Source organism: Rattus norvegicus, chromosome 8 (assembly GCF_021556685.1).
Source record: "Rattus norvegicus strain SHRSP/BbbUtx chromosome 8, alternate assembly SHRSP_T2T, whole genome shotgun sequence".
NCBI lineage: Eukaryota > Metazoa > Chordata > Mammalia > Rodentia > Muridae > Rattus > Rattus norvegicus.
Window position 1 is genome coordinate 122,147,150 of NC_141541.1, and position 13,356 is coordinate 122,160,505.

General features: G+C 45.6%; 1 protein-coding gene across 4 annotated transcripts in view; it reads left to right on the forward strand.

The window, feature by feature from the left end:
• Positions 1-7,520, forward strand: part of Dync1li1 (dynein cytoplasmic 1 light intermediate chain 1) — a 34,664-nt gene extending 27,144 nt beyond the window's left edge. The window contains exons 9-13 of one of the 4 annotated variants that reach the window (XR_015626378.1): positions 185-2,141; positions 3,034-3,078; positions 4,019-4,139; positions 4,695-4,847; positions 6,601-7,520. Coding sequence is in view for 3 of the 4 variants with exons in the window: in NM_001429261.1 (NP_001416190.1) it covers positions 2,082-2,141; positions 3,034-3,078; positions 4,019-4,139; positions 4,695-4,847; positions 6,606-6,751 (525 nt within the window). In the remaining variant the exon portion in view is untranslated. 4 annotated transcript variants of the gene reach the window in all.
• Positions 7,521-13,356: the final 5,836 nt, after the last annotated feature.

Sequence of the window (13,356 nt, forward strand, 5' to 3'; positions counted from 1 at the left end):
GCCTTGATATCTAGACTGAAGCTGAGAGGAGGGCAGTCTGATGTTGAGGGCACAGGGAGAAGACATTCTCTTTGCTGTCAGAGGAGTTGTTTAGTGGTTTATGCAGGTATCTGTCCCACAAATGTCAGGCAGGCGCTACCCAGTTGCCTAGTGTTGTGCCTCGTACATTTATTTACCTTTGCAGACGCTGGCACTGAATCCATTTCTACACACTTTGGAAACCACAACTTGGCATGGAGATCTTGAGCAGTTAGAGTAGATGGAAGCTGTGGACTTCAGAGACTACAGCTCTTCCCAGAGCCACGAAAGCATTACTGCAAGGATTCTCTCCTTTCTACCATTGAGCGTTACTGTGGATCGTGGCCATCGTCACTGGTCACCTGTATTGGCCATAGCTATCTAAACGTTCTCATTTTGCTTTAGTCTTGACTCAGGTTTTATGACTAATGTGTGCATCATGACTTTGTGTTAAGCTGTATATACATAACGTTCAGTAGATAAATACAGATAGAGCTGTTTCTGAAAGTGACAAAGATGAGTATTTACATGTAATCCTCCTCAGAGACTTAGCCCAGCACTTTAGGAAAGAATGCTCCTGATGTAGTCTGTACCATGAACCTTATTGAGTTGAAGCGCTCTCACCGTAGGTGTCCATTTCCTGTGTGTGGGTTGTTAGTGGTGGGAAAGCGAGCTCAGTGAAAAGTGCATCAGCATGCTGGTTTGGTTTGGATAGCTCTTAAAAGAAATACACACTTCAAAAGGAGGAAACCATACAGAAACGTCCCCTCTATTTGTGTAGGCATGTGAGTTGGTGTTGGTGTATGTGCAGGAGCACAGTTGCCTCTAGAGGTCAGGAGAGGGCATTGGATCCCCTGGAGCTGGACTTACAGTGAGCTGTGAGCTACACAATGTTGGTGTTGGAAACCAAAATCAGGTCCTTTGCAACATCAGCGCACATTCTTAACCGCTGAGCCATCTCTTCAGTGCCAAGACTAAGCTTTACAGTGTCCTTTTCTTCCAGTCATTGCACTTAGCTACTGTTTAGGTACAAAATGCCATAGGAAGGAGGAGGCTATGTGTACAGTAATAAGCTGACCTGTAGCTGGGCCCGCTGGTAGGCGCCCGTAACCCCAGCTCTTGGGAAGCACAGCTGGGAGGCTTGCCACATGTTTGAGGCTAGGCTGATCTATAATGAGTTCCAAGCCAGCCTGGACTGCAGAGTGAGATCCTATCTTAAAACAGTAACATGAGCTCCATTGCGTAGGTCATCCAGCAAGTGGTAAGGAGTTCTCAGCTGTGGAAATAAGCAGGATATGGAGTGGACTAAGGAGGCTGGGCCTGAGGGCAGCTTTTTTAGGATAGCCACTCTGAAAGGAAGGGAGAGTATCAGAGCCAGGCTACAACTCAGGGGTAAAAGCTCTTGTAGTGTCTGAGGTCCCACATTTCATCCCCATACCATACAAAAAGAAGGGACTGTTGTGAAGGTGACGGATCTGAAAGTGTATGTACTCCACTGAAGGAAAGTCCACAGAAGACAGACACTGAGAAGAGCTGAGAGGCTGGCAGGCACTGGAGGGGAGAGGCTGAGTTAAGACCCTGGGGGCTTTATCTAGGCTGCAGTGAGATGGACACTTGCAGAATTTGAACAAAGGAGTGATGCAATGTGACTTAACCTTTGAAAGGCTCACAGCCCCTGTAGGGGAAGTAAACCGATCACATGTGTAACACTTGCAGTTTCTTCTTAGGAAGCCATAGAAGAACTTTTTTTTATTTCAGGGAAATCAGGGATAAGTGGCATTCATGCATTGAGATATTCCTGACTCACTTAGAACACCCCATTGCTGGACCCCAAATTAAATAGGCATGGCTGAAAGTCCTGTGGCTCTAGGGTGGAGCTTTCAATAGAGTGACCATGAGTAGCTTTCAATGTAAAGCTAACAAGGGCGTCACTTATGTATGTAGCAGTAAAGTTCAAGTTCTCGATTGAACCGTCTTTCGTTAGTCTAAGCCGTACTGTCAGTTACTAGAGGTGTTAGCAAAATATGTTCAGCTACTCACAGCATTCTTCCTACTCCTTCCAGTTTGTGCATGAGAAGGAGATTATGGCAGAAGATGACCAAGTGTTTCTTATGAAGCTACAGGTATGAAGCTACATTAGAGGTAGTCTCAGTGGAATTCAGTATTCGTAGATGCTTTCGTTTGCCCTCAACCCTAGGTACATTTATATAGCTATCTTATACTTAGATTTTTATTACGCTATGTATCTGCTTCATGTGTTTGAGATGGGGTGAAGTATGCATGTACACCACAGCTCCTGCATGCATGTACACCACAGCTCTTGCATGCATGTACACCACAGCTCTTGCATGCATGTACACCACAGCTCTTGCATGCATGTACACCACAGCTCCTGCATGCATGTACACCACAGCTCCTGTATGCATGTACACCACAGCTCCTGCATGCATGTACACCACAGCTCCTGTATTGTCAGAAGACACTTTTGAGGGTTGGTCCTCCTGGGGATTGAACTCAGATCACCAGGAAAGATGACAACTGTCTGTCTCTACACCTTTAACCATCTTGCCACAGATGGCTTTTAATCTCTTAAAAATTAAATCAATTGGGGTTGGGGATCTAGCACAGTGGTAGAAGGCCCTGGATTCGGTCCCCAGCTCTGGGAAAAAAAAAAAAAAAAGAAAAAAGAAAAAAGAAAAAAAAATTAAATCAATTATATTTTAGATTTATTATATTTTGTATATGAGGGTTTAGCCTGCATATGTGTATGTGTACCATGTGTGTGCCTGGTGCCCAAGGCGGGTCTAGAAGAGGAATCTCCTGCAACTGGAGTTTACATGGTTGTCAGCTACCTGCCATATGGATGCTGGGAATCGAACCCAGGTCCTCTGGGGGAGCAACCAGTGCTCCTAACTGCTTTCTTGGAAAAGAAAAAGTTAAGCTGTATATATTTTCTTTAAAAAGACGGTAATGTAGACTATGAATGTCTAAACTATAATTCTTTTTTTTCCCCAGTCTCTTTTAGCAAAGCAACCTCCAACTGCTGCTGGAAGGCCTGTGGTCAGTATTAAATAGACTTTGACCATCTATTAATGTTCAATACATGCTGTTGCAGTTCTCTGAGTCTCTCTCTCTCTCTCTCTCTCTCACTTAATCTCTCTCTCTCTCTCTCATACACATGCATGCACACACAAACACACACATGTTCACAGACACATACGCATGCACACATGCACACATGCACATACCCACACAGACATAGAGGCATGCTTCAGGATAAGATTCATTCAATCGGTTATCAGGAATTGTGAGGTGTTTTAGAGAGTCTGCACTGGGCTGGGGATTTAGCTCAGTGGTAGAGCGCTTACCTAGGAAGCGCAAGGCCCTGGGTTCGGTCCCCAGCTCCAAAAAAAAAAGAAAACTGCAAAGAAAAAAAAAAAAAAAGAAAACTGCAAAGAGTCTGCACTCCTTTTTAGAACATTGAAATCAGATAAAGATCTTCTCAGTGTGTGTTTTATAACAAGCCGAGTGCGTGCGTGTGTGCGTGTGTGCGTGTGTGCGTGCGTGTGTGTGCGTGTGTGCGTGCGTGTGTGTGCGTGTGTGTGTGTGTGTGTGTGTGTGTGTGTGTGTGTGTGTGTGTACTTTCACAAACTGCCAGGACATCTTACAGAGGAGTGCAGTTACATGATAGCTCCGTGCTGCAGCTGGGTAGTGGGACTTGGGAGGACACACTTGCCTGAGATTGGTGGCTGCAGGCGCTCTGGCTCCCAGGCTTGTGCTCAGAGCCCCTCATTATCCAGTGTCTCACTCCTTTCCCACCAGTGCCGTGACTGGTGTCTAATGTGATGGGCCTGTGGGTTCTCTAACCTGAGGGCAGACGTGTAACACGTGTCAGTGAGTAGGGGAAAGCCCATTAGCTTAGGTGGGGACGGTAGCTGAGTATTTTACTGTTATGGAGGTTTTAAGTTTTAATATTCTTGCTTTTCCCATTTTTACCTAGGATGCATCACCAAGAGTCCCTGGAGGCTCTCCTCGAACACCAAACAGATCCGTGTCATCCAATGTTGCCAGCGTGTCCCCCATCCCTGCAGGATCCAAAAAAATTGATCCCAACATGAAAGGTAGAGCCCTGTCCATTGGGGAAGCGGTGCAGTGTATTTTCCAATGAGCACACTTGTCTGCAACCCACCTAAACGGTCCCTTTCCTGCACCATCCTTTGTGAGCTTTGCTTTGTAGATCGGAGCTCCCAATCAGGCTGTAAATACCACAACATCACAGTACATCACAGCTCATGGTGAGAGCTCTCAGCAGTCACCTGTGAGAGCCCACTGGACAACATAATTTTGGTAGTCAGTCTAGGTTAGCGAGTGGTTTAGCTGGTAAAGGTACTTGTCATCCAGCTGATAACCTGAGCTCAGTCCCAGACACACAGAGGTGGGAGGAGAGAACCAACGCCATAGTGTCTGCTGACTCCACACGTGCAGGGCGGTGCCACCTCACTCCCACCCACACGCTCACACACGTCACACACATGCCCAACACTAATACACAAGAATAAAAACCGTCCTTGTGAATGCTTTGTGTAGGAGTTGATGAAAGTGTGAGTAGTTTACAATAACTTATTAGAAAAATGGGATCTTTGTTCTAAAAAGCTTTTTGTTTGTTTGTTTTGTAGCTGGAGCAACCAGCGAAGGGGTCCTGGCAAATTTCTTCAACAGTCTGTTGAGTAAAAAGACTGGCTCTCCTGGAGGCCCCGGGGTCGGGGGCAGTCCTGGAGGAGGGGCTGCAGGTGCAAGCACGAGTTTGCCACCATCCGCCAAGAAGTCAGGTAGAACTGCCCGACCAGGGCCTGTGGTCAGCACGTAACCTTGCCGAGCATGACGGAGTCACATGTGCCTTTAGAAACTGTCAGAGGATCTGATTTCAGATTGGGTTCAGACTCAGACTCAGACTTTCCGTGTCTCCCAGTCTCTGGGCCACTAACCTGCCTTCTCTCTGGGTCAGCCAGGCTGGGCATTCAGATGTAACTCCAGTCTTAGCCGAGTGTCTTCTTCTGTTTCTGAGGTTCCTTCATGTACTAACCTGTAACAGAGCTGCTTTCTATCACGGCTCAATAATACACCATTGTGTGGACACACCACATTTTATTTGGCTTGTTTTAATTTATATTTTTCTCTGGCTGTCCTGAACCTAGCTCTGTATACCAGGCTGGCTTTGAATTCATGGGCATTTACTACCACTGCCTGCCTTGTATCTTTTTCTTTTCTTTTTTTTTTTTTTTTAATTAGTTGGAGCAGTATTTGATGTTAGAGTTCCTGGGTCACATTGTATATTAACTTCTGTGGGGAGGTCAGTTTTCTTCTACCGTGTGGGTTCCAGGGATCAAACTCAGGTCATCAGACTTGGCAGCAAGTGCCTTTACCTGCTACCATCACACCAGCCCCTGCATTTTTTTTTTTTTTTCTTTTCTTTTTTTCAGAGCTGGGGACTGAACCCAGGGCCTTGTGCTTGCTAGGCAAGCGCTCTACCACTGAGCTAAATGCCCAACCCCCAGCCCCTGCATTTAAAGATTGGAGAATGACCAGAGTTTCAGGGAGTTGGCTCTTGTTGCTCCTTATCAGATCAGAGGGCCCTGGGTCTCCTGTCCTCCGTCCTCTGCTCATTTGGAGGCAGCTGCCCTGTCTCCTTCCAGATCACAGGTCTGCTGTTCGCTGTTGATTGCTCACTGCCCTATGCCCTAAGATAGAGCAAAACCCACGTGTGAGGGTAAGGAACAGGTACCCTGCCCTGCCCTCAGTTCAAAACAAGGGCCTGCTTTTTGTTCGTTTGTTTGTTGTTTTTTAAGATTTATTTATTTTATGTATGGGTACACTTTCGCTGTCTTCAGACACACCAGAAGAGGGCATCAGATCCCATTACAGATGGTTGTGAGCCACCATGTGGTTGCTGGGAATTGAACTCAGGACCTCTGGAAGAGCGAGTGCTTTAACAGATGCATCTCTCCAGCCCCCAAGGACCTGTATTTTTAAGGATGTTTATATAATTCAGTAGGCTACATAAAGTTTTTTATTGTTGGTTTGTTTTTGTTTGTTTGTTTTGTTTTATTTTTGAGATAGGGCCTCAAACTCAGGATGTAGCCCAGGTTAGCTGTGGTTTTTTTTTTTTTTTTTCTTTTTTTCCCGGAGCTGGGGACTGAACCCAGGGCCTTGCGCTCCCTAGGCAAGCGCTCTTCCGCTGAGCTAAATCCCCAACCCCCGTTAGCTGGTCTTAATGGTAGCCTACCTCTCTCAGACTCCTGGGTGCTGGGATTGTGGGCATGGGCTGCCCTGTGTGGCTGCTGTTTTCACTTGACACTCCCAACTCCCAAGACAGGCTCCTAATATGTAGCCTACTCGACCTTGAGCTCAGCAGTCCTCTGCCTGATCCACCATAGGCTCAGTATGAGTCTATTGTCAGTGAAAACAGTGGCCAGTGCTCTAGGGAGCACTGTGTCTTAGTAGGAAGCATAGTCAGTGAAAGCATTGGTCAGTGCTCCGGGGAGGACTCTAACTTTTGTTCTTTCTTCTTGAAATGCACTGTAGGCCAGAAACCTGTGCTCTCAGATGTTCATGCCGAGCTCGACAGAATCACACGGAAACCTGCTTCTGTTTCTCCTACAACACCTCCATCTCCTACGGAAGGAGAAGCCTCCTGAAACACCAAACAAAGCTGTTTGTTCGTTCTTCCGGGTGACGACAGCTTGTCTCTGCCCTCTCCTTCCCAGTTGGAATTATGATGGGGCGGGACCGGAAGCTTTTACACACAAAGCTTATGTCCTTTTTTTTTTTTTTTTTTTTTTTTTGTGGCTGCCCATTTTTAAAAGAGAAGCTACAAAGAAGAAAGGCAGTTTTACATTATGTAGAATAACTGTTTGCATTGCCATTCTGCAAAAGAAAGAAATTTTGATTTAAAAAAAAAAAACCTCAAACTGTCTAAGACTGTAGTAGAACTAGGTGATCCTGTCCCCTAGGCGGCATAAGCCAGACAGGGACATTAGGGACGGGCAGAAAATATGTAATTTTGGCAGTTGATTGACTCAGAAGTCTACACTTTTTTCAGGTAAGACTATTCCAATCACTTTTAAAGATACCATGTTTTTCTGAAGAAGACTGGTCAGTTGTCAGATTTCGCACACCAACCAACAGCTGTGTGGTGACGCCTGCGATGTGCTGAGAAACTCACAGTCGCGCACTCCGTGACCCATGAGCCACCATCAAATGGACCAGAACCAGTGGCCAAGAGGCTCCTTTAATCAAGAGAAAGAAAGCACACCGCCTGAGGGCGACCGATGCAGAGGTTGTGAACGTGGAGAGAGAACCGGCTTTGCAGTTGTTTATACACATATATATATCTATATATATGTATGTATATATATGGCTCTGCCTTAATATACTCCTTTTTGTTCATGACTTTCAACTGTAATCAGTTAATAAAGTATTTATTCTCTGCATTCAGGGTCAAATAACGTGTTGCCTTTTCTTACATTCCAGTTTGACTTGTCAGCAGAGGAGTGGAATTTGTTAGTAATGTGGGATGTTTGACTGGACAGGGCTGTTAAGACTCTGATCTTCCTCAGACAAATGGAAGTCACTCACAAGCTTCCTGAGTTTGGGAGTTCTCCTTCAGTCCCTTCTCCCACAGGCATAGAGAATTACAGCTGGGTTTTCGTTGGTTTTGTTGGTTTTTGAGACAAGATGTCATATATCTTGTGCTGACCTTTGATTCACTGTGTCATCTAATTTTCCCCAACCACCCCTTCAGGGTTTTTTGGTTTTTGTTTGTCTGTTTTTGAGGTCTCACAAAGCTAAGGCTGGCCTTGAACTCCTGATCCTTCTGCCTCTATTCCCAGTACTGGGATTGTGCCTGGTATTCTGTGGTGCTAAAGATTGAACTCGGGCCTTGCCTGTTAAACAAGCACTCTATCCGCTGAGCTAGCTACCTTCCAGGGCAGTTTCTTATACAAACACTCCTATGAATAAAAATAGAATCTTAAATAAAACCAACTCTACTGTGTGTGCTTATGTCTAGACATGCGCGTGTCTTGGAACGTGTGTGTTTAGAGGTCAGAGGACAACTTGTACAGTTGGTTCTGCCCTTCCACACTGTGGGGCCTGGGATGAGACTCGGTTGTCAGGTTGGCACCAAGTGCCTTTCCCAGTGAGCTGTCTCACCAGCCCTGTAGACTCTTACTTAATGGGTGTAGCTGGGGTTTTGTAGTTTGGGGGTTTTGTATTCTTTGAGAGCACATGTATACATATATACAATATATTTTGATCATATCCACTTCAAGTCCTCCAGACCTCCCCCAATACCTCCTTTTCCCAGTGTCATGTCTTTTAAATTTTTTCTAGTCCACCAAGTTCAGTTAGTGCTGCCTGTATGCAGTGAGTTTGGGGTTATCTAGTGGAGCATGGGCCACCTACTGGTGGCCACATCCCTCAAAGAAAAATGACTTTCCTTCCACAGCAACAAAATAGACCGAATTCCTCAGGTAGGGGTAGGGCCTTGCCCTGCCCCATGAGTGCTGGAACACTGACTGATGACCTTTTGTAGGTAGGTAGTCACTCACTGCTGCTGTGAATAGGAAGTATGACAGCCATGTCACATGCAGAAGACACCCTTTCAGAGTCCTACCCAGTGTCTACATAATCCCTGCCTTCTCTTTCCTGATGTTCTCTGAGCTCGAGGACCAAGTGTGGATATAGATGACAGCTCAGGGACGAATTAACCATTCCTCACTGCAGACAGAAGCTTCTCTGACCAAGTTTGAGCGCAGCCCAGATATACATATAAGTACTTAGACTGCAGGCAGACAGCGAGACCAACAGAACACTAGGTCCTCACTCAGCGTGATCTCCTGCCATAGGCTTTTTGCCAGCTTTACAGAAACAGGCATGGATGTTCTCTTGTGGAGCAGGGCCTCAACGTCAATCAAAAGTGGTTACTTCCAGAACAGTTGGACTGCCCGCTGCGCAGTGGTTGGTACATCTTGCCTAACATTGTTTAAGGCTTGGTTGTTTTTGAAACTATATCCCACTATGTAGCCCAGCTTGGCCTAGAATTTGAGATCGTCCTGCCTAACCCTTCCAAAGGCTGGGGTTACACACTTGTACCATTCCTGCTTCCACCCCAAATTAGAAACTATTTTTAAAACTAGTGCCACTAGAGTGGTGAGTAGGTAAAAAGTGTGACCAGTTCTGCCTTTTTGACGAGCTTAGTTTCCATTACTGTTTTAGAATGTCCTAAATCAGGTGATGTTTTTATTGAGGTTCGCCTTAAAAAATACTCTGCTAATTTGGCCTATTAGACCCTTCAGGTGGATTTATCTTTATTATGTTCTAAATCAGGAATATCCCCAAGACTCATGACTTGAATCCTTGTTCTCCCTGGTGGAGGGGGGAGGTGGGAGAGGTGGGGGAGGTGGAGGAGGTGGGGGGGAGGTAGGGGAGATGGGGGAGGTGGTATTGAACCTGAGAAGTTGGTTCCTGGCTGCAGGAAGCAGGTCATTGGAGATGTACTTTTGAAGGGCTCATCGTGGCCCCCCAGCTCTCTCTTACCTCCTTGTCTACCATGGGTTGAGCCTTTCTACCACCCTGTGCATCGCCTGCCATACTATTCTGCCTCACCATGCATGAACCCAAAAGCAATGGAGGCAAAGAACGCTCACAAGCTAAAGTCCTCATGCTGTCGTGCCAACGAGATGGCCAGTGAAAGTGCCTGCCTCTGGGCTAGAAAGCTGGCTCAGAGGTTAAGAGCACTGGCTGCTCTTCCAGAGGTCCCGAGTTCAATTCTCAGCAACCACATGGTGGCACACAACCATCTGTAATGGGATCTGATGCCCTCTTCTGTCATGCAAGCAGACATGCAAATAGAGTGCTCAAGTGCATAAAGGTTAAATTTTTTTAATTAATTTATTTATTTTATGTATAAGTACACTATAACTGTCTTCAGACACACCAGAAGAGGGCATCAGATCTCATTACAGATGGTTGTAAGCCACCATATGGTTGCTGGGATTTGAACTCAGGACCTCAGGAAGAGCAGCCAGTGCTCTTAACTGCTGAGCCATCTCTCCAGGCCCCCCCCCCCCTTTTTTTTCCGGAGCTGGGGACCGAACCCAGGGCCTTGCGCTTCCTAGGCAAGCGCTCTACCACTGAGCTAAATCCCCAACCCCCAATTTTTTTTTTAAGATTTATTTATTTATTATATATAAGTGCACTGTAGCTGTCTTCAGACACACCAGAAGAGGGTGCTCTTAACCACTGAGCCATCTCTCCAGTCCAGGTTAAATGTTAAAAAATAAAAGAAGTAACTGGAGGAGCAGGCTGCCTTCGGAGCTGCATGCCTTCTCTATAAGCAAGAGCACTAGGCTGTGAGAATTCTGGGAAGGAAATGTGCATTTATCTTTTAAGGGCTGCTTCCACTTTTTTTTTTTCCCGAGACAGAATTTCTCTGTGCAACAGCCCTGCAACTAGCTCTGTAGATCAGGCTGGCTTTGAACTCACAAAGATCTGCTTGCCTCTGACTCCCAAGTGCTGAGATTAAGGGCATGTGCCACCACCGCCTAGCCTAATTTTTCCTATTTTAAAAAATAATAAAAGGCTGGCCTCCAAGTCCGAGGACCTGTGTTTAATCCCTGAGATCCATGTAGAGAAGAAAAAAAACAGACATTTAACATGTCCTCTGATTTCTGCACATGCTCTGTAGCAATGTACCACTCTGTAGCACATGTAATTTTAAAAACATCAATTAAAAGATAAATGCTTAGCTGAGCAGTGGTAACACACGCCTTTAGTCCCAGCATTCAGGAGGCAGAGGTAGGCAGATCTCTGTGTTTGAGGCCTCCCTGGTCTACAGAGTGAGTTCCAGGACAACCATGGCTCCTTAGAGGAACCCTGCCCCAAAACAACAACAAAAAGCTTATGCTGTTTTCAAAGGTATTTTGTCAGTGATGAAACTTGACATAAAGGTCTCTTTCTGCTTTAGATCGTTTGAGACAGTGTTTCACTCTAACTCAATTTGCTGTCCTAGAACTTTCTCTGGCCCAGGCTAGCCTTAAACTCTTGGTGGTCTTTTTGCCTCTGTCTTTCCAGTGTTAGGCCAGCAATGTGAACACCAGATCTGGCTTTTATATTGGAAATGCTTTGCAAATATTTGAATGTAAAACCTCAGTAGCATTATCTTTTTCACTAAATCATTAACGCTGGACTGTGTCTAGTGGCACACAGCCGTTATCCTAGCTCCTGGAAGATTGAGGCAAGATCAGTCCCAGACTAGCCAGGAATACATAGTATCTCGTTTCTGTTTTGTTTTGTTTTGTTTTGTTTTTTTTTCGGAGCTGGGGACCGAACCCAGGGCCTTGCGCTTCCTAGGCAAGCGCTCTACCACTGAGCTAAATCCCCAACCCCATTTTTTTTTTTGTTTTGTTTTGTTTTGTTTTTTTATAGTATCTCGTTTCAAGCAAAACCAATCCAAAAAAAAAAAAAATCTGTTTAGTTTTACAGTGCTATTTGACACCTTATAATTTGATGTAACTGCTAAAAATACATAAATGTACAAGTGAATAATTTGTTTCTGGGTAGGGAAAACTGTCTCTGTATTTAGGGTGAAATGAAAAACCTTTTATTTGACCTAAAAGAAAAAGACATTAGAGCTGGACTTGATGCATGTACATCCACTACCGGGAAGACTTTTGGCAGAAGGACGGAATGTTTAAGGCTGGCCGAGGCCATCCAGTGAGAGTCATCCTAAAGGTAAATGGGCTGGAGACGTGTAGCCCAGGAACGATATGTGTGGCATACAGATATACTCAGTATTGAGTTGAGGCAGGAGTCACTGATAAAATCTAGACCAGAAAGGATCCTGCAATTTTAGCAATATAGGGGTTTAAAATTTTATTATAAGTATTATTATTTGGGCAGGTATATGAGTGCCACAGCATGTGTGGAGGCCAGGGGACAACATTCATAATTTGGTTCTCTTCGACTTGATCTGGGGATCAAACTCAGGTAGTCGGGTTTGTGTGGCAAATGCCTTTATCCATAGTGCCATCTCATTGGGCCTGGAATTCTGCTTTAACACTGGGTTGCTTCTGGTTTGATGAGAAGGTAGCCCAAGACTCTCTTCTCCAACTTGCTCTGATCAAAGAATGACCTCGAACTCCTGATCCTCCCGCCTCTACCTCCCAAGTGCTGGGTTTACAGACATTCGCCACCACAGCCCACTAACTTTGTTATTTTTCAGCAGATTGTAGGTGTATTTACAGAAGAGTTTATGGTACAATTATATGGTTTGAAATATCAGAAAATGGCCACCTACAACCAGCACCAAGATAAGAAAACATTCCACCCAGAAGCTTCTTCTTTTTTTTTTTTTGGTTTTATTTTTCAGAGCTGGGGACCGAACCCAGGGCCTTGCGCTTCCTAGGCAAGCGCTCTACCACTGAGCTAAATCCCCAACCCCCACCCAGAAGCTTCTAATGTACCTCTCAGCCAACACGTGTGCTTGCCCACACCGATGAGCACACGTTTCTGTGGCTGTCTCTTTTCTAGAGAGAAGAGTGTCTAGAGAGAGGCGGCTCAGTGGTTTGAGCACTCACTGCTCTCCCAGAGATCCTGGGTTTGTTTCCCAGCACCCACAACCCCCTTCGACTCTTCCAGCCTTTATGGATACCTGCATGCCCATGGTTCCCCTGCACACATGTATAAATCAGAAATAATCTTAAACACAAAGAGAATAGCCAGGACCTAACTCTGCCACCTGTGGAAGAGGGCTGGGCAGGAGAGCAGCAGAAAAAGATTCCGAGTCACCCTTTTCCTTGCTGCTGAGATGCCAAATCTTTTAAGTTCAGACTCCATTTTAGAGAACCTGACCTAAGTTTGAATTCGGGGAAACTAAGAGGCTGGTATGTATCTAACATGAGATTCCAAGTCGCCCCCCAACAAACCCCGAGCCTAGCTCCAGTCTCTAGGCTAATCCCCAACAAGACCAGCGTTTCCAGGTTATTCCCCCAACAAACCTGTACCCCCAGGTTACAAGCCTGCCCCCTGCCTAACGACCACCAATGCAGAGGGAAGCAGAAATTAAGTTTATGATACGACTCGCAGCACCAATTATGTTAAAGGCCACAGTAGCTTTCCTGTAAGATGCTTGCACATGGACTCCCTGCTTGCCGCTTACCATAAAACCTTGCCCTATAGACGTTCCAGGCTCCCCCACCACCAAAACCATCCTGCATGACATTCGTGCATTGGGGAGGTGGGGAGGCGGGGTCCAAGCTAGCTCAAATAGAAAAGACC